This window comes from Ixodes scapularis, unplaced genomic scaffold (assembly GCF_016920785.2).
Source record: "Ixodes scapularis isolate PalLabHiFi unplaced genomic scaffold, ASM1692078v2 PGA_scaffold2__306_contigs__length_199485367, whole genome shotgun sequence".
NCBI lineage: Eukaryota > Metazoa > Arthropoda > Arachnida > Ixodida > Ixodidae > Ixodes > Ixodes scapularis.
Genome location: NW_024609857.1, coordinates 157978170 through 157998841, shown reverse-complemented (window position 1 = coordinate 157998841; position 20672 = coordinate 157978170). Strand labels below are relative to the sequence as shown.

At 49.3% G+C, this 20672-nt stretch overlaps 1 protein-coding gene across 2 annotated transcripts in view; it reads left to right on the top strand.

The window, feature by feature from the left end:
- The window catches only part of LOC120839259 (transcription initiation protein SPT3 homolog), a gene marked incomplete at its 3' end in the record, with an annotated part of 141916 nt that overhangs the window by 33681 nt on the left and 87563 nt on the right, over positions 1 to 20672 (top strand). For both annotated transcript variants that reach the window (XM_042292083.1, XM_042292084.1), the window contains 1 exon segment: positions 4278 to 4414. In XM_042292083.1, the coding sequence (XP_042148017.1) occupies positions 4278 to 4414 (137 nt within the window).

Below are 20672 nucleotides of genomic sequence, written 5' to 3'. Positions count from 1 at the left end.
GATTAAAAGCTGTGTTCGTAGACATTCTCTTAGCATTGACCGTTTGACACTGCGAAGGCTTAGCTTCTTTTGCGGCCTTTGGTATGATGAAACACACAGATTTCCCTTTTTTGACTTTAGGTAGCCTTAGAGAGAAATCAGAAGTGGTAGGCGACTAAATGCAGTTTAATGACTCACTCTCATTAAACCAAGTTTTCCTAGTATTTGTAAAGAAGGCGCATATATTCCCGAGGGCGTGAAATTTAATAACGCGGTTGAGAAATTTCGCGAGTGCGGCAATGAGGTTAGTTTAGGATAAGCCTGATTCCACAGTAATGTTTCTCGTCTATCGTGGAGTGCTGCGCTGGCTGGAGGGTGGCTTCTTTCCGGTGCCCACAGGGACGCTCAGGACTCGGTGGTAGAGTAAATAAATATATATTTACAGATTATGCACAACTTTTTACAAGACAAAACAATTGTCACGCTGCTGATGCCGCGGCAACCCAACGCCAACAATAGCGCCTCGGCGCCAAGTCCCTTGCCGCGCACGGCAAGTTCTCTGCCCCGCAGGACAAAGTACGCGGAGCCCTCGGGACCGCGGGAGATCACGACTTGCTCCGCGCACGGGCTCGTTGAAACTCAATTTCTCCAAAAAGGCGCACCGACATTCCGAAGGGAGGCCGGACCTCCCTCTCTCCCCCAAAGTCGCCGACATGGCCCTGACAAGGTCGCCTCCCCAATTACCTCGGCGGCAAGGGCGACCACCCGCGAACAGAGGTATGTTTACTTCCCACGCGGGGAAATCTGCTTCCACTTTCGGGAGCTGGCCTCCGTTTGCCGCCAAAGGGAAAGTCAAGACATCGGGCGCCTCCGAAGGACGCTTCGGGTGACCGCGCCGCCAATTCCCCGAGCTCTTTCGGCTAAGCCCCTTCGGCCATCCCTACACGTCCCCCCGAAAACTGCGCTAGGACTTCTGGACTAGCCAGCAGTTACAAAATCAGGATGGCCGAAAACCCAACAAGAACACAAAAACAACCCGCTTAAACTGAAGCGAAAAATAAAAACAACAAAACACATGGCTGGAGATAACGAAGCCAGGCACCTCTAGCACCAATTGCTATATAAAACTGAGAGAAAAAAAAAAGGACAACACTTCTTAGTACACTCCGTTTCTCAGCAGGTCTCTCGAGGACCTGGACCGCTCGCAACAACGACACCGTTGGTGCCGCAAGAGCTTCCGCAACCAAAAGACAAAAACATCAATAAATCACGGAAAACCAACAGTCAAGGGAAAACTGAAAACGCTTGGTGAACACTGAACAACGCTGAATCGTTCGATTACACAAAATAAAACACAGCCACGCTCCTCTAGCATGACTTGCTAAATAAAGATTAAAACAGGGAGAACACTTATTTCTGCTTGTGGAGACAAAACCTTGATCACCCACTCCGCTAGACTCTGCGGACCTGTCTTGCTCGCACCAGCGACACCAAGAACGCTGCAAGCGTTGCCGTAAACAAAAAGACAACAAAACTCGAAAAGCGCGGCAAGCGCTACACAGCAAGTGTGAGTTCAATGGCACCTCGCAAGGGCCACGGCAGTGATCGCTTCCCCACATGCACGCCCGCTGACACCATGTGTATGAGCGCGACAAAGCGCTCCCTTGCCGCCATACAATCACCCCTTACACGAGCACCTGTGTCGAGTGTCACGGTGACAGTGTAGCTCGCCAGAGCTTCATTAGGCACACGAAGGCGTGCTCGGCTCGGCCTCTCCACAGAACCGCGTTCGGCAACCGCTTCGCAGACGTCACAGAAAGGACAGACTTTGCGCCCATGGCGTGCCATCGCCATCCCCGCTCCAAGATTGTCGCCCCACGGCGATTCGTGCTCGTCCACCGGTACCTCCTCGCGCCGCCCGCTTGGTGGCACCCACTGTGTCACACCTTCACCACAAGGCCCGTCGTGTGGACGTCGAAGTCCAACCTGAACAGCTGCAGTAGCCCCCCTCGCGACATCAGCCTCTACCAGCCTCCCCAGTGTCGGTCCCGACCCCTGGTTCTCCGGGAGCTCCTCCCCTCCAGCTGCCCGGACGCAGGAAGACCCTCGTTCGCAAGCGATCCGATCGGCCTCCGACCACACGGCAGTCTCCAGACTCTGTATGGCGCGATCGGCCTCGGAACCCACGGCAGTGTCCGGTTCCTGGCCAGCGCGATTGGCCTCGGACCCCACGGCGGCCCCTGGTTTCTGTATGGCGCGATCGGCCTCAGACCACACAGCAGTGTCCGGTTCCTGGACAGCGCGATTGGCCTCGGACCCCACGGCTGCCCCCGGTTTCTGTATTGCGCGATCGGCGTCCGACCCCACCCCAGTGTCCCGTTCCTGAACAGCGCGGTCGGCCTCGCACCCCACGGAAGTCTGCGGTACCGATACCTGAACGACACGATCGGCCCCGGACCCCAAGGTAGTCTGCGGTACCGGTACGGCTGGATCGGCCTCAAAGCCCACTTCCTGGAGAGCGCGATCGGCGTTGGACCCCACCGCAGTGTCCGGTTCCTGAGCGACACAATTGGACACAGAATCCACGGCAGTGTCTGGTTCCTGGACAGCGCGGCTGGCCTCGGAACACACGACAGTCCCCGGTTCCCGAAAGACACGATCGGCCTCGGACCCAACGGCCGCCTCCGGGTCGCTTCGCGCCTCCGGTCCTGTCTCTCTGACAAAGCGACCCTCGGGCGCCGTGCCTTCCGCTGCCCGAGGCAGCGTCTCCTCACGGCGCTGCCCGAGGAGCCGCGCTCTAGCTCTCCGCTCCTCCGCCCGGAGCTCTGTCTCTCGAACCTGCCGCTCCAGGTCCTTCGTTTTTTCCCTCGCAAGGGCTAACCGAACGCTCATCGGAACCGCTTCCTTATGCGACCCCTCGTCGCCTCCGTCCCTAGGGCTCCCCCTCCTACGCAAGCTACACTTCGTCATGCAGCTAAGCGCGCGGGTGTCAGCCGGCGACGAAAGGGAAAGCGACCACGTACCTGGCGATGCTGCGGAGTCTACGATAGCCGCTGATGTCGCCGGCCCGCAGGTCCTCGGCGTCGATCACACCCCGGGGAGTCCGTTGTCTTGAGGCTTCCTCTCCGCCGTAGCAGGCGCCGACCTTGTCTCGTTGACAAGTCTCGATGAGTTGGTCACCCTTGGTCGACTGAAGTTCGTCTTCCCGAATTGTCGAGTTGCTGCCTCTCAGTGCCGCCGCGCACCGCACCAACACAGGCGTCGTCGTTTCCGCCCTTGAAGTCATTGAAAGTGGCCGACGACGTCCACCATCCCCGTCGACTGCGCCAGTAATGTTTCTCGTCTATCGTGGAGTGCTGCGCTGGCTGGAGGGTGGCTTCTTTCCGGTGCCCACAGGGACGCTCAGGACTCGGTGGTAGAGTAAATAAATATATATTTACAGATTATGCACAACTTTTTACAAGACAAAACAATTGTCACGCTGCTGATGCCGCGGCAACCCAACGCCAACAATAGCGCCTCGGCGCCAAGTCCCTTGCCGCGCACGGCAAGTTCTCTGCCCCGCAGGACAAAGTACGCGGAGCCCTCGGGACCGCGGGAGATCACGACTTGCTCCGCGCACGGGCTCGTTGAAACTCAATTTCTCCAAAAAGGCGCACCGACATTCCGAAGGGAGGCCGGACCTCCCTCTCTCCCCCAAAGTCGCCGACATGGCCCTGACAAGGTCGCCTCCCCAATTACCTCGGCGGCAAGGGCGACCACCCGCGAACAGAGGTATGTTTACTTCCCACGCGGGGAAATCTGCTTCCACTTTCGGGAGCTGGCCTCCGTTTGCCGCCAAAGGGAAAGTCAAGACATCGGGCGCCTCCGAAGGACGCTTCGGGTGACCGCGCCGCCAATTCCCCGAGCTCTTTCGGCTAAGCCCCTTCGGCCATCCCTACATCCACCAATGTGAGAATCTCTTAGTGAATTAGTAATGGAGCGTGATCTTTATGACTAGACTTTCGCTCTAGGATACTAAACCTCGAAGACGCAAAAACAAAAACGACGCGCACAGCCATAAGAGATTTCAGATTTCGTAATTTCCCCGGCGCAGTAATTAACATTTCCTTAACCTTACTTGGTGCTGACGTAAGGCTAAAAGACAGTCATACGAAGATCTTGAAGGTCGCCCTTCTTTTGTAAACGTTTTGATTGCGAGGAGCATTGCGAACTAAGTATGTAAGTACATTTTGCGAGTTAACTATATTACAGTTTGTCCCCCTTAGTAACAAGGCCGATATTTGCTTTTTTTGCAGGCCCCATCAGCCGGTTCGAATGGCGAGCCGTCGTCTTCCTCTGCAGGCGCGTCCAGGGCGTCGTCTTCTACCGGGACGACTCGGTCCTCGTCGCCGTCACAGAGCGCCTGGGCCGTGGCCGAAGTTCAGGGCATGATGTGAGTCTCTCTCCCGAACAGGGCTCCTGCCTGGTTAGAACCCCCTGCAACAAAACGAAAAAAAGAAAAAAGTGCTTTTATTGTAAGGCGTCGAAGCCGAAATAGGAACATGTTTCAAAATCGTTCATAAACCTAAATGAGTCTCACGTACGACGCAAGTATTGCCCTAATATACAGGGTGTTTTTTTTTTTTTTATTCTTACATATTTGTTTAAAAAAAAAACGTGAAAGCTACACTTACGCGGTTTGTGCAGGTGAGTTATAGGGCCAGGCGGACATTATGTGGGTGGCTAATCTTTGCGATAAGTCGGCTAATTAATTAAAATTTGTCAATTAACTTTTTGAATTACTGCAAATAGACATATGATTTCAATTAGAAACTTGTAGAGCATCATCGAAAACCACTAAATCAACTATTTTTGGAAAGATATAACGCCGGGGTAGCATTTTACGGCGTTCTGTAAAAACGCTTCATTTGGACGCGTTTCTAGATTTCGGTTTCTTATCGGAGCGCATCACCGCGCCCGCGGTCCTGCTCCCCAGTGGCTGAGACGCGCAACACACGTGCGCCCTACTTCCCTCCATTCTACGAGGGAGGCGAGGAGGTGGCTTCGCGTCCCGACCACCGGGGAGCAGGATCGCGGGCGCGGAGATGCGCTCCGGTAAGAAACCGAAATCTAGAAACGCGTCCAAATGGAGCGTTTTTACAGAACGCCGTAAAATGCTGCCCTGGCGTTATATCCTTCTAAAAATAGTTATTTTAGGGGGTTTCGATGACGCTCAGCAAGTTTCTAATTGAAACCATATGTTTATTTTAAGTAATTAAAAAAGTTAATTAACGAATTTTAATTAATTAGCCGACTTATCGCAAAGATTAGTCACCCACATAATGTCCGCCTGGCCGTATAACCAACCTGCACAAACCGCATTATTGTAGCTTTCACGTTTTTTTTTAAACAAATGTGTAAGAATGAAAAAAAAACAAAAAACACCCTATATATATATTTTTTTTTTTTTTTTTTTCTGGGAAAGATTTTTTTTTTGGACTAATTATTCCTCTTTTACAGATAAAAATATTTTTTTAGCTTAGTGGGTTTTTTTTTTTTTTTTTATTGAACCGTGCATTTGTGCATGGCTATTAACGTAACGCTCCCGCCGTTGTCTCCAATGTCTGTTTTATTGTCAGTCAACTTTGTGAGGCCCTGGACGGTTTTGTTGCAAAAACGTCGATATCGAGGATTAATAAAGCTCTTGGCTGGAGCTGAATGAATATTTCGAGTTGAAATTGTTTCAGAATCCCTACTGTAACTGATTGGTATGCGCTGGGCCTGCCAACGACCGCAGTTTGATGGGAGATCTACATTAAGACTCCGATTATTGGAACTAGATTGTTCCTCGGAAAATGTCTGCATTACTAGATGCTGAGGTCGAAAGGACGCCCCAGTTCTTCGAAACTCGTTTTAAGCAGAGAGAACGGTAACTCTACAGGTTTCTGGCGCTATTGACGGGAAGCTTAAACGAGGGGTTATTCCCATGCAAAATCAATCGAAGGCGCCATAAGCATGCAGCACTTGGAAGAGGAGAATGCTTACTTTCTCTACGTCGGGAATGGATTGAGCTGGACTCTTTTACTTGAGCAAGTGACTGCTCCTTGCGTTTTTCCAGGGCCTTGCATCTTACATGTCGAAATCTTCTGTATTTGGTTTGAATATTTTGGAGCTTTATTTTTCAAAAATTTTTTACCGTGATGTATCTTTTTCTTTTTTTTCGCCCCATTTGTGTTCCGTGCTTTAAAGCAATATATTTATTTTGAAAGGGACATTGCGAACGCAATGTCCCTTTCTTTTTGTTTGTACGGCGCTAGCACATCGTCTCTGTGCACTGCAGTTATGTAAAAGCAAATTTTTATGCTAATTATTATTGAGACGTTATTAAGTAGCGCCACGGGTTCTAACCTTCGCGCACAAAACAAGTTTATGCCTCAAGATGTTTTGCGCGATGATTCGGTTTTCAGCGAGTCGTATACACAGTCGAATATAACTTCCCCGCTTTTTGTGAAATTATTATTTATTTATTTACGTATTTATTTATTTGTACCTGCATCGCCCAGTGGGCATTGCAGTAAGGGGAGACGGAGAAATATTAAGAAAGCACAGAAACAACAGAAAATTATAAATGATGAGATTGAACAAGATAAACACTCAAAAGGAAGCATTCTGAACCCACTACAATAACATTATCTCTGCGAAAAATAAATGAACGATAGGAAGATCTACAAATGGTTCGGGGAGCACGTTCTAATCATTAAATGTTTTGGTGTGGTTTTTAGAGCGCAGCTGTTAGGCGCCCGTTTCCGGCTTGAGCGGCGTCGCCGTCGGCGTCAGCGTAACCGTGAGGTCACGTGGCCCCCGTGAGGTCACGAGGGTCACGTGACCTCCTGGTTACGCCGACGGCGATGTCGACGCCGCTCGGAGGGATCCGTAGCAGGCAGGATGAGGAGGAGGGAGGAGGGGTAGACCCTCCCCTCAGTACCCTTCCCTCTTTGTCCTCAGGAGCTGCGCTTTAATTCGGTGTCACAGGGAGTTGTAAACGGCTTTAATTTCTTTTTGAAGACGTCAGTTTGTGCAAAAAAAAAAAAGTCCGCTACTTTTCTTTGGTTATTTATTCTATGAGAAACATATTTTGGAGCCATGATATATTTTGATATTTAGACCAGTGTCGCCGTAATAAAGGTTATGAAAAAATATAAGACGAAGATTTTTCCGCTTTTGCTGTAGACGTTTCCGAACGAGTCCCAACTTTATTTCAGAGATTTGCGGAAATCGTAGTTATTGGATAGATATCTCGACGCTTGGTTTTGGGTTATTTCTATTTGATTCACACAGCCTTGGGTATGCGGGTCTCAGATAATACAAGCGTACTTTAAAATCGGCAGGACGTAAGAAACGTAAAATGTTTCTTTTAGTCTGTCCAATCTTCCTAAAATTTCGACGCAAAAAGTGAAGCCTACCGCTATCCTTAGAACGCAGAGTATAACGTGATTGTTGCACTGTAAGCCAGCTGTGAGGTGCACCTCAAGATAGACTGCCTCCGTGCAAAGCTTTTAAACTAAGGTTGCTTCATATAAATGACGTCGGAACAATTTTACGCTTGCTAGTAAATCTAACATGACTGCATTTGGATATACCAAGTGACATTTTCCATTTCTGACACAACTCTGAAGTTTCGTTTAGATCACTCTGAATAACAATAGCGTCGTCGTCACTGAACACTTCTTTATATAAGACACAATCATCTGCGTACAACTTAATATTTAGCGACCACTCATTGGAAACCAATTGGTACGGGTATCAACTACCACGATGTTATGATAACGACTTTACTTTCAATTGTATTTTAATCATTTTCATTTCATTTATTTTACCCTCAGGGCATAAAGCATTACAGAGGGGGAGGGCGGACAATGAGTCGCCAGTGAAAAACTCAGGTGGGAAAATCGATGAACATCAGGATTAAAAAAAGGCAAAGAGACTAATCAACGCCTTTAGCAGCCTAAATGCTACGATTAATGGGCTGTTTAAATCTTCCAGAGGAGCTTTCGAGGCCGCAGTTTTACCATCCTTTTGCTTCTGCGGACGCAACTTCCCACACGAATAAAGCCGTGCACATGCGCAGACTGGCGTGATCCTTCAAGATGGCGTCGGGGACTAGTCTTTTCGTGCGGCGCATGGCGCTCTTTTTCCTCTAAGTGGTCCGTACGTCTGATCATTCGAAAGACTTAGCGCGTAGAAGCGAGGAAAAAGGGAGCGTGGTGGGAAAGGGAATGGTGAAACTGAAGAATGAAAGCGCTAAAGAAAAAACCTGAAAAGAAAAATAATTTTTTTTTTAACAACCTGGTTGGGGCACTCGTGTCAAAAAAATTATTTTACGCGAAAAAAAAAAAAAAAAAAGAGCAATATTGACGGCGCGAGACGCGATTTAGTCGGTAGCCACATCCTTTCCACTTGTTTTCTCTCAAGGCGTTTCGGGCGCGTGGAGGAGAGGTGGATCAGCTTCGCCTTCACGTTGAGGTGGAAAGAGCGAATGACCATCTCGCTCAGCGAATGACCATTCCGTGACGTCATGGATTTTGCGCGCAGAATTTCAGAGATCTCTCTCCGTCAATACTGCTCTAAAAAACTTTTTTTTTTTCGCGTAAAACTAATACCTCGGCGCGCGTGTCCCAACCAAACTGCTAAAAAAAACAAAAAAAAAAACGAACTTTTTTGTTAGGTTTTTTTTTTTTTTTTAAGTCAGAAAAGAGGGCACTCACAATTCTTCCGATAAACATCAACAGTTTAATTATGCTAAGAACGCTATGACGGTCTTTTTCGGTAAAAGCTATTTATTGTACATCGCATAAACAAAACCACTGTAACTTAAAAAAAAAAAAAAGGAATACAAAAATTTAGGAAAATTTTGGTTTGCTTTTGATTCGGGGAACCCGAACGAGATCCCGCCATCGTTCTAGCCTCTCTTTATATCTTGGTCGACTGGAGCGTATACTTTCTGCCAGGTTATTGCTTGGCCCTCCCCCCTATTTGGGGGGTTGGAGCCGCGCCGTGCGTGGATGGGGACGACATGTGCATCCGGGGAGGTTGACATCGCCGGAGGGGAACTTAGCGAAGGGGATCTTGGGGGGTGTCTGCGCGATGTGGGGTTATGGAGACTGGCGGTCATCCGTCAATGCTGTAGGGAAGGCCCCGCCTTTGTATGAGGGCTTAAAATGGGCAGCTACTCGTGCCCTTCATGCGCTCGCGGGTATCTTGAGTGCCTCGGCACGAGGATATAGGCCTTTGCAAGGGATGCCGGCGTTCCCGTAGTTCCTGTCCGAAGCAAATTGCGTACGACCTAGAGGTAAAACCTAAAAAAAGAGTTTTTGGCCTTTTGGTTTTCTTTTTTTTTCTCTGAAGCTCGGAAAATTGTGGAACAATTATATGTTTTATTTGCTTTATTGGGTGTGGTCAGTTCCTTATGTGATGTTGTATCTGTGGTGTCCATCGAAGGTTTATTTTGGTTTTATTGGATCTGATCGTGGTCTTGCCTCTAGGTTTTTAACTGACCGTTTTAGATTGTCGGAGCTATATAATAGCGATCACAAAAACTTCGCAATCTTCTCCTTCTAATGCTGGTATTGCGTGTGTTTCGTGATTTTGGTTTTAATGCGAAAGCAAAAACTATCCCATGGAGCAAAGCCGGCAACGTCTGTAACCGAAAAAAAAAAAAAAAAGAACACGCGAAAGAAATGTTTCTTTTTTCATTGGCTGAGCAAAACGGGTCCTAGATAGCCATTGGCGGCCGCTTCATGAGAGCGCGCGCTCGGCTGCCGCTCTCGTGTCAGGCGTTGCTGGAGGGAGGTGGAGGGGGGGGGGGGGGGGGGCTGCAGGCTGGGGGCTGGGCTGGGGGGCTGCGGCCGCTTCTCCTCCTCTCGGCGCCCAGGAACATGGCGGCGCCTGAGGCATCTATATCGTCGGCGTCCGCAACCTCGGCAGTAGCAAAATGTGGCCGTCCACGCCAGTACACCGCAGACGAACTCGGGGAGCTGAAGAACGGCATTCATGGTTTCGCATTCACAACTCAAAAGAAGTTCTTAGGTGTCCTCGGAATTTTTTCTGTGTATCACGACTGCTCCTATTTCAGTAACTTTTGTTGATGATTTGGTTCCTTACTTTGGCTCATGGGAATGTGAACTGCAAGGTGAAACGTGACTCCGCGTGACAAATAAAGGAATGACGTCTACAATTAATAGTCGACCCACCGGGCGTCCCTCTTCTGAGCTCCGCCAGCCCTTGACATCCCTAGATCGCCAGTAAAGCACCCGGTCCTCGCGCTTACGGGGTTGGTGGATTTCACTGATGAATGTGAACGAATGCACACAGTACTACTGCGATGGCTGGTCTCCCACGTGAGACATTTCTCCAGCGGACTCATCACAAAGTACTTTCTGAACATGTCGCTTTGAGTACCCGTAGTCTGCTCCGAAGTGCCCTTGGACTTGTTCGGTCGCGGAGGGAGTTCACCCGCTGACGGAGACTATGTTAAGCGAGAAATCAAAAGAGTGGTCCACTGAGCGATACTGTTACTACGAGTGAGGCATCAATGCTTTTGTATTTGCGTCTAGCTGAGGAAGCAATTTTCACCACTGGAATTAGTGTAGTTGGTTTTGGAACTTGGAATACATTTTAGCGCTCAAAACACAAGGCCACAAAGACGAGAATCAGACACCACACACAGTGCACTGTGGTGTCTGATTCTCGTATTTGTGTCCTTGTGTTTTGAGCGCTAAAATGTATTCCATGGAATTAGCGCCCCGAATGAGGACTTTCCGTCCCTCTGGTACATGTTATGACAGCTGTTGAATTAAAAAATGTAAAGAAAACGGTCTACCGCACGTTCGTGCTAACGGTGTCGCGCTATGTGCGTATGCCAGTTCGTGACGATGCATTATTCGCTATCTGTTTTTTATTTATTTTTTTACGTTTTGTTTTGTTTGTATCAAGAAGCTGGCATTGGATCGTGAGGTTCGTCTTTGGAAAGAGTGGATCCATTCTCTTTTTAGCGTGTCCTATTGTGGTAAGCACCCTTCGACGCCGGCATGGGAAAACAAGTGGGTTGTTTAGCTGTAACCTGAGGGAACGCTCTCTGTTCTATAATTACGTATTGTTTTTTTATGATCTCCAGACCTGCTGCACGGAACCTTTCTGGTAATGTGTACCGGTTGAACCTGACTTCCACAATTCCTTTGTCGCATCACGCTCGCTGATAGGCAGCTCTTGCGATAGCAGGTACTCTAAATCGTTTAATTTGAATGCTATATCACCTTTCTTGGTTCAGGATGTTCTTGGTGGCTATCTAGAGATGTTGCGCTCCCATCGTTCCCTGACTTCCGAACTTACTTTGCCCCGTTCTTGAGCAGCAGCACCTGACCGTCCTTCTGGACCTTCCTAAAACCTGTTACATCATTCGGAGGTTTTAGTTTGACAAAACGGCTGTTTTTACGGGACTTCTATCTTTATAAGTTTGAGTTGCTTTCGACATGCCTTCAGTAATTTCGCTCGATACAGTGTGGCCTCCGTCGCTTTTGAATTCTCAAAGATCATTGCTATGTATTTCGAAGTAATAGGGGTGGGGGACAACGCCTCTTATCGACTCCCTGCCGTTCAACCTGTCTTTGGTCCAACCTCTCCGTAGGAAGCATCTTTCCTCCGTCTCAAAAGTCAAGTTCGTTACACATAAGCGCGAACCACATGTACGACGAAACCGTCCGATCCGACGTGCGGACTGCCGGAATGACCTTGAGGGGAGAGGGTTTTCGTAGCATCGGAGAGCGTTGAAAACCCTCGCCTCCGACCGTCGTATTGCGCGGTCGGACGTCGGATCGGACGGTTTCGTCGTACATGTGTTTCGCGCTTTACAGTGGCACGGACTGTAATGCGTGGCTTTTGAAAGTGCTTTCTCTATACGTGAGTACTCCCGCACACGAAGCATCTTGCAGAGCTACGTTCTCGCACCCGTGCTTTTTGAGGCACTCTACACTACGTGTGCATACTTGCTGTCCAGAACAGCAACATAAACTACTCTAAAACATTGTTATAGAAGATGTTACCTGCCCCTAGCGCGTTCGCCACTGATAATAGCAGCACTTCTAGAAGCCAAGCGCCGATCAAGTGGAGGCGCGACCCCGAGATGGAGGGGACCACTCTTAAAGGCCGACGAGCAGCCAGAAAGGAGGAAACTCTGCCGCAACTCCTTCTTTTCATTCGAGACAGGGGGAGACCCTCCCCCTTTCTGTGGGGAGCAGCTCAAACACCCGCTCCTGTGGGGAGAGGAGGAGAGAAGAGTGCGAGAGAGAACGGAGAGAAGGAAATTGGGAACCGGTTTTCTGGCCGGCAGAAACGATTCTGCAGGTCGGCCTTTAAGGCGCAGCTTCACAGGTTTGCGTTTGAGCGCGCAATCGATTGCGCAGCAGCCGCACGTGACCGCTAACGACGAGAGGGCAGGCCGGCGTCATCTATCGCGTAGCCCTGGGACAATTTCGGTCTGCGTAGAAGTCGCGCGTCGTTCTTTCACTTCGTGCCTGAACTCGTCCCGACGCAGGTGTTGTCAGAGACAATTTCTTATGATAGCGCGTGGATTTATCTCGCAAACATTGCAAAACCTTCAGTCTGGTACGCAGTCCGGAAAGGCGTTGTGGGACTATCTTACATATGGCGCCAGTCAGTTAGCGGTTCACCCCGTTTGCCCAAAAAGGCAAACGGGGTGAACCGGCCTGTAATTGCTCGGAGTTCCTCGCATGTGGCTGGTTGGTTTGGCGGAGCCCAGTGCCTCCCACCAGTGGCGTGATCCTTTCTCGGCAATGCGGAATTGCTCGGGGCCGCTGCTTTGGGACTGATCCTTCAGTCCTTTTCCTTCATGGCCATCCTTTTCTGTGTGCACGTTTTCCTTTTCTTTTTCTTTTTTTCTTCTTTTTTTCTGAGTGAAAGGGGGGGGGGGGGGGGCGTCGCGTCGAGCCAAATCGTGGCGTTTGAACCTGACGCCCAAAATAAAGGGTCGCTAAAGGATGAAAATAAATAAAAGGTAGGAAAACAATGCCAAAGAGTCAAAATGGCCAAGCCCGTGCGGATCAAAGAGGCAGCAGGGATGAAAGGGAATTGAGGAAAAGCCCTCCGTATTATACACCCTGCGGAGGTTGGAGGTTCTTTTTTTCTTTTTTTCCAGCGTGCTTTTTTTTTTTTTTGGAAGACATACAAAAAATAGTAAAGAAGGAAGTATATAAACTAGTTTCGTTGCTCCATTCTTTCCCTCTTTATTCTTCTCTCTCCCCTTTTCTAGACTTCCCCCATTCCTTCCCAGTTTGGGGGGGGGGGGGGAGGGGGGGAACGGTGAAGAGAAAGTGACACGCGCCCTTTCCCATCTAACCCGTAAAAATGTCATATATCGATGGGACTTTGGTGCTTGGGTCTGAAAGGCAAAAAGGGGAAAATGAAAAGGAAGAAGGGAACAAAAGGTACTGGCCGATATTAGTCTTTGGGCTGTATGGCGGTGAGCGCGTGGTATAGGGGTGTAGGGGGGATGATGACCACGCGCGTCTGTGCTTTCGGGTTAGCGGCGCTAAAGTTGGGGTGGGGGGGTATGCTCGGGACGGTGGCTCTTATTGGACATTGGGAAAGGGAACGGGGAAATGGGGAGAGCGAAGGGAGAAAAGGAAGGCCGACGTTAGCCGGGAGATCCTTTCTAATCCCGTTTCTCCCCAAATGGTCAGTCGAACGAACGACGAGTCTTGGGGTTTCGCGGAGGGACGAGAAAGAGGGTGTATTGCATTCGGGGAAGGAAAAGTGGGGAGAAGGGATTCATCCCTATTTGAGGCTGGGGAAGAAAAAAAAAGGTCTATTGCGCCTTCTTTTCGTGCGTGTGTTTGCGTGGCGCTCAGTTTTTCGGGGGAAGGGTGACTCATCCTGCGAGAGAGGTTCTACAGGGAATGGGGGCGACAAGCGGGGGTTTCGGGAAGGAAGCGAAGGAAGGAGGAAAAGGCCAGTGAAGCGAGTCTAGACCGCCTGGCCCCGCGCTGATAACGGCCGCGTGGTGGCGGGGGGGCCTTGTGGTTTGAAACCGCCAACCCCGGGCTCGCTTGCCCGCCCGGCCGCCAACCCGGCCGCGGGTTGCTCTGTCGGTCGGTCTTAGGTGCTCAGCGGGAGAGAGATCGAAGTTTTTCCCTCTTTTTTTTTTCTGCGCTCTTCCTTTAGACTCCCTCGAGCGACGCTGCTGCGTGGAGCTACTTCCTCCCCTTCTTCTGGGGAGCCATACATAAATGAAAAGAGTAAACAGAGAACGGAGTCGCGCTTGGCTGCTCCGTTGGTCGGGTTCGCGTTCGGCCGTGCTGGCTTCCGCTTCTCTCGGGCGGACGTCAAAAATCCTTTATATCCTTCTCCGGGGAGGAAGGGAGGGGAAGGATATGGCGGGGAAGAGCGCGGCCCGTCTCCTAATGCGCCTCTTGGTCGTGCGCGCGAGCCTTGTGCCGCCGCGGTGGCCTGCGGGCAGCTTTTCTTTCTCTCGGTGAAAAGCAGCGAGCGCGGTTGCTTGTCGGTTTTGCTCCCGTCGCTGGTCGCTGCGATTCCGGCGTCCACCGCCGCCGGCCTTCGTCTTCGTCGTCTTCTTTCCGCGGGAAGGAAGGAAGCAGGGCCGAACCTTCTTCTTGCTTCGCTCTTTTTTGCTGCTCTTTGGTCGTTGGGGCATGCTCGGCTCGCTGCTTTCTGGCCCCCGCCGAACCGTTGGCGCTTCGTTATAGGGCGCAGTGGTCATCTCGCCTCTCTTCTCGGTGACGGTGGGGAAAGACCCACGTTACACTGTAATTTCTCGCGTGCTATCAGCAGGGGAATGAAACGCGAACGCCGGAACCCGTCGTGACCTTCGGTACGTGCTGCGCTATCTGAAGACGATAAAACTATGCGGTGTTAAAAAGGGGGCTGTGAGTGTGTGCGCTAGCTTTTTAGTACGCTGACTTTTTCTTTTTTTAATTTTCGTGTGCAGAAAAGGGCCAAGAGTCACATTTAAAAAAAAAAAAAAATTGTACGAAATTGTTGAGCCCATCCACTTCACGTGAAGATGGAGGACTACCGAAGCTGTTTCTTTACGACAACTATACATCTAGACGATTTACATATGATTGCAATGAAGACACGGACACGACTTTGTTGTTTAATTGTCTTTATTTAATTATTACTGACTAAAGTGATCATTGCTTATGGTCACTTATGGACCAAATCTAAACCCACTTTTTCGAGGCCCACCTCGAGGAAAATTTTTTTCCGATTGAGCCCAAGTCTCTTTTTCAGCATCGCGGAATCGAAAGATAAGAAGGTTAGATCGGCGTGTTCTGCCCTCAGCGTCGTCACATCGCACCCTTAGCCGAGGTAAGTCGGTGACCGTAGATGATAACAAGGGATCAGGACCCAACATCTCATAATGCCAAGGAAGGCTGACTCACGCCGGTTGCCTTCTCTTTTTATTTAGTGTTAACGGGAGTTGTTTGTTAACATTCATGGGCGGTTAACATCCATGGACGCCTTTTTCAATACTGAAAAACTCGAGACTCCGAAACGCTGTCGGATTGCTACACTAGGCCTGGGAAAATTTGCGGAGCTTTCGATTATCGTATCGTGTAGCGTACTATTTGATACGAGTTTCGTATCCAACACTGACATGTTGGTAAACTGCGTAATATTTCTTTTTTGTTCGTGGTCTGTTCGGGCGGGTTAGCTAGCTCCGCTAAGTGCGCTTCTCACCCCGCTCTGGAGCACTGCCGAGAAACGACATTTGCGGAGTAGCGACACTCAAGGACCAAACGTCGCGATTCTGCTTATCTCGCTTCGGGATCGGAGCACAGCCAACGTGACATATATATCGACAGTGAAACTAAAAAATAAAAACGAGAAAACTTTTTAAGGGGTTTAAATAGGACACGTCCTTTTTCCAACAAACTTTTTTATTTATTTATTTTTTTTTTACAGAGAAGTTGTTAACGTTAGGATCTGGGAAAAAATGCGTCCGCGGATGTTGACACAAAATTCTCTCTTATTCGTGGCAAGTATGCATAAATAAAAATGGAAATGTATGCATAAATATGCATAAATGGCAAGTATGCATAAATAAATGAAAAATTAAAATGAAAAACCAGAGCGAGTCAGCCTTCCTTGGCAATATTAGATAGTGAGGTCCTGATCCCTCGCTATCTCTAGGAATCATCCTCAAGGTCGCCCTAGACGTCGTCCTCAAGGCATCGTCCTAGACGTCGTAAAATAACAGGTTCGCTGGTCCTCCATCATTACGTGAGGTGGAGGGGTTCTAGACTTTTTTTTAAACAATCTGGTTGGGACACGCGTTTCAAAAATTAATTTCACGCAAAAAAAAAAAAAAAAATAGAGTAGTATCGTTAGTGAGAGATTTATTTGAAATTCTGCGTGCAAAGTCCATGACGTCACGGAATGGACATTTGCTGGGCGAGATGGTCATTCGCTCTTTCCACCTCAACGTGAAGGCGAAGCTGATCCACCTCCCCTCCACGCGCCCGAAATGCCGAGAGAGAAAACAAGTGGAAAGGAGGTGACTGCTGACCACGGTGGAAGAAATACATTTAGGTGAGGACTCTCTGTCCGACGCGGCGACCACATTATGTTCGGCGCACCGAGCGCGCTTCACTCGCACGGGGATAGATGGCGCCGTAGTATAGAGGTCCCTGTGTACTGTGTGCTGAAATAATGGATTTATGTTGGCGCATTGACACTGACTGTCTTTTCCCCCGTGCGGTTGCTGTCTTTTGAACGAGAACATTCCGATGATGACTCAACGTGACAAAAATACTCGTATAAATGAAAAACTTCCCGACGCGATCTACTGGAATTTCACTAGTTTAGAGTAATTTAAAATAATTCCGTTAAGCAGATGGGTCGTGCTCGCATGTTTTGTCCGATAGCATGTTTGGTAACAGTTCCGTAAATTGTTTACACACATTGCGTGGCTTTATAGAAGGTCTGTGGATTTTTTTCCACCCAGCTTCTGCCTTCTTAGTGGAAAACAAATTCTAGTAACGTTACATTGTAGAGCTTAAATAATTCTTTACATGCGCAGACAGATATTAGCATTACAAATGGTTTATACTTACGATGTCAACTGTGCTGTTGTACATACAAACCATGTGAGCAGAAAACATTTTTATTTATGATGACAGTGACTGAAATGATGACACAGTATGATGACATACTGACTGAAATGATGACACAGTGACTGAAAGTCGAACAGTAGTAGAGGTTATAGGACATAAATCAATTTTCATCTATGCACTCACACTATGGTATCACCCCGTCTTACAGGTCTTGCAGGTATTATAGGTAACGTGTATGGTACTTCGCAAGCGAACAGCGACTACAGCGTCTACAGATAGCACGGGCTTCTGTGCAGCATGGAGGAGAATCTCCTACCGAACTCCGCATGATACCATTTCGATATCAGTTCGTCGGGGAAGTGCTTGGCACAAACATCATAACTTGGTAGTAACTTGCGATCGGCCCTCGGGATTGCACGACGCCACTGCTCCGGGCGAGCGTCATTCGAGTTCCGGTACCCCGAATTGCAGTTAGGAACGAAGCACGTCTTTCCCATCCTTATAGCAGAACTTCTTCTTCGGGTTAAGGCTCACCTTCGTGCACGATGGTGGCAACTCTGATCGACACAGCACCAAAGCAGACACGAGGCCAGCCACTGGCCGCACACCACCACCACACCACCGCACCGCGAAAAAGGCAAACACGCTACGCCGCCGACACCGTGGTTGCCTAGGAGGGACCTCATACCCACGGTGCTCATAGCTCAGTACCCTCCGCGGTGGCGCGGAACTAACTACTCCTGGTTCGAGGCTAGCTCCGAACACGATCTGGTCGCTCGCTCCCCGCGGGAAGAGCTGCCAGAGTCATCGCCTTAATGTAATTCTTCCACCGTGCTGCTGACTAAATCGCGTCTCGCGTCGTTAATATTGCTCCAAAAATTGTTTTTGGCGTAGAACTAAATCTTTTGACACGCGTGTCCCAGGACGCAGAAGCGTTGAACGGGACTCTACGAACTTTTACGACGTCTAGGACGATGCTTAGAGGACGACGTCTAGGACGACCTCGAGGACGACGTCTCGAACGACCTCAAAACCACTTCTAGGACGACCTCGAAAACGACTCCTAGGACGACGTATAGGGCGACCTCGAGGACGACGCATAGGACGACCTGAAGGACGATGCCTAAAGATGATAACAAGGGATCAGGACCTCACTATCAAATAATGCCAAGGAAGGCTGACTCGCTCTGGTTGCCCCCTCTGCACATGGTTGAAAAAACCCCGAGACTGCGGGTAAACGACACAACACTTTAGTGTTGTGTCGTCCGTTAAAAAACCCCGAGACTGCGGGTAAACGACACAACACTTTAGTGTTGTGTCGTCCGTTAAAAAACCCCGAGACTGCGGGTAAACGACACAACACTTTAGTGTTGTGTCGTTTACCCGCAGTCTCGGGGTTTTTTCAACCATGTGCAATGTACACCAGCTCGTTTGCGCCCTTACATTGTGCCCCCTCTTTTTATTTTTATTTATTCATACTTGCGACGACCAATGGGGAGTTTTCTGTCAACATCCGCGGACGCACTTTTCCCCAGATCCTAGTGCATTACAGCTTTGCTGTAAAAAAAAACTTTTTTTTTTTTTTTTTAGGGGCTTTTTAGCGGACGCCGTTATGAAAATATGGGATAAACATCGGCGTTGCCATGGCATTGCCGCGGCAACGCGGTTGTTTGCCCCGTATTTCCATGGCGGCGTCCACCGAATCGGTGTCGAACGGGTGAGGTTTGGAGCCCAACGCTTGCCCGATTACTAGGAAGTCGGCGTGTGGCCTATCCTCTCGACACCGCCTCTGAAGCGTCGTCTAGAGCGAGTCGTCGTAGCGCGGTTTTGGGAAAGCGAGCGTGTCGGTCGCCGTACGCACGGAAGCTGAGAACGGCACCGCGGGTCGAGAAAGCCGTACAAGCACTGCTCCCGGTCGGTGGTCGATTCTCTCCGCCGTGATGAGAATGCGGGTTCGCATCGAATCTTCTTTTGGTAAGCCGATCATATCGAAAGCCAGCCGGGACAGCGAGCAGGCGAAGCAGACCTCAGGTTGCACGGACCAGACGTAGCCTAAGCCTAACGTGGCGACCGAGCGGCGAGCAGACGATCGAGCTTGGATGAGAGCGCGTCGGTGCGCAAGGCAGTATACACCCCTTTCAAAAAATCTGGCAACAGCGAAAATCCGCTGAACGAGTCCAACAACATTGGGCGGCCGTCGCCATTGGGAAGGACCCTGTTGCGGCCGGCATGGTTGTTTTGACTGTAGCGTTCTTGTTTCGTCGATCCCTTCGCCTCTGTATGGCTGCAGGTAGCGTTTTCCCGATCACGGGTTGGGTGAACGACCTTTCCCAGCTCCCAGCCGTTAAAGATGATGAGGTATATCGCTTCTTCAAGAGCCGATCGGACTCGGAACGACAATTCGACAGAAGTTACAACTTTCTCGTTGAGGGGTTCGTGGTCGCCGCATCTATAAAGGCCAACTACGCAAGAAAAAGGTAATTACTAAGATCTTTGTAGTTACGACATCAAACATGTCATCAAAAAATGATAGGAACCGGTTATTTTTCCGGCGTCGCTGGACATGACGTCATGCCGGGTCCTGTCCTATTTACACTCCCTTGGCTGCCAACCATTAAACACTTTTGTGCTAAAAAGAGAAAAAAAATCTTACAATATGGTAATATGCGTCACTTCGGAAATTGCAACGAGAATATCCTGACATGAGATTGCGAGGAGCGGCGTTTGTGTTTTATCGTTTTTTGTTTGTTTTTTTTCCCCTCACTGTCCGCTCGGTGATAATGTTGTACCCATAGAGATCATACATACTAACTTTAGAGGAAAGGTCCGCCGTTTTCCCATGCATTCTGGCTGCCGCAAGCGGCGGAGTATGCAGGCAGACCCTCGGGGTCCCATACATGGTTACCAACTGCCTTCGATTTCACGAATATAATTATATCATCGAAGCAGTGTCATGAACTTCAACAATCCACGAACTTACCGGTGGAAAGATATTCGCGTTCCTTTCGAAGCTTTCTTTTTGCATAGCGCGCAGATGTACGGCCTCGCGTCAACGCTGAACTAAACCAAATACCGCGGCTTCGCCGGTGGGGCGCGGGTGGGCGCGGTTGAGGAATACGAAACCGCGCATCCGCCAGATTTCCGAGACTTCGACAGAAGGGAAGTTAATGCAGCGAAATGACTATACTGCTTTTTATAAGCGTTAGAATAGCTCAGAATTTAGTTTACAACGTTAAATCATCACTGTTTATATTGCTGAGAGTTTTCAGTTTTCGCGATTACCATTGCGACTGTCGTCCTTCAGCTGGCAACCTTGCTTTCTTTCTCTCGTGTTCTGTCGCTCTCTTTCGCGATCTTTCACTCGCGACCCCGGATGTCGGCGAACGGGATTTGCCACTCCTCCTCACCCACCTTTACCCCCCTGGTTGTACCATACCCGCGTGGAGGTTATTGGTGTTGTTTTGTATACTATGGCTCGGTGTGCTTGCACTGATTCGGGTTCTCTGTCTCTTTCTTTCTCTGTCTGATTTTTGAGTTGTGTTTGTTTTTGTTGGATGACCG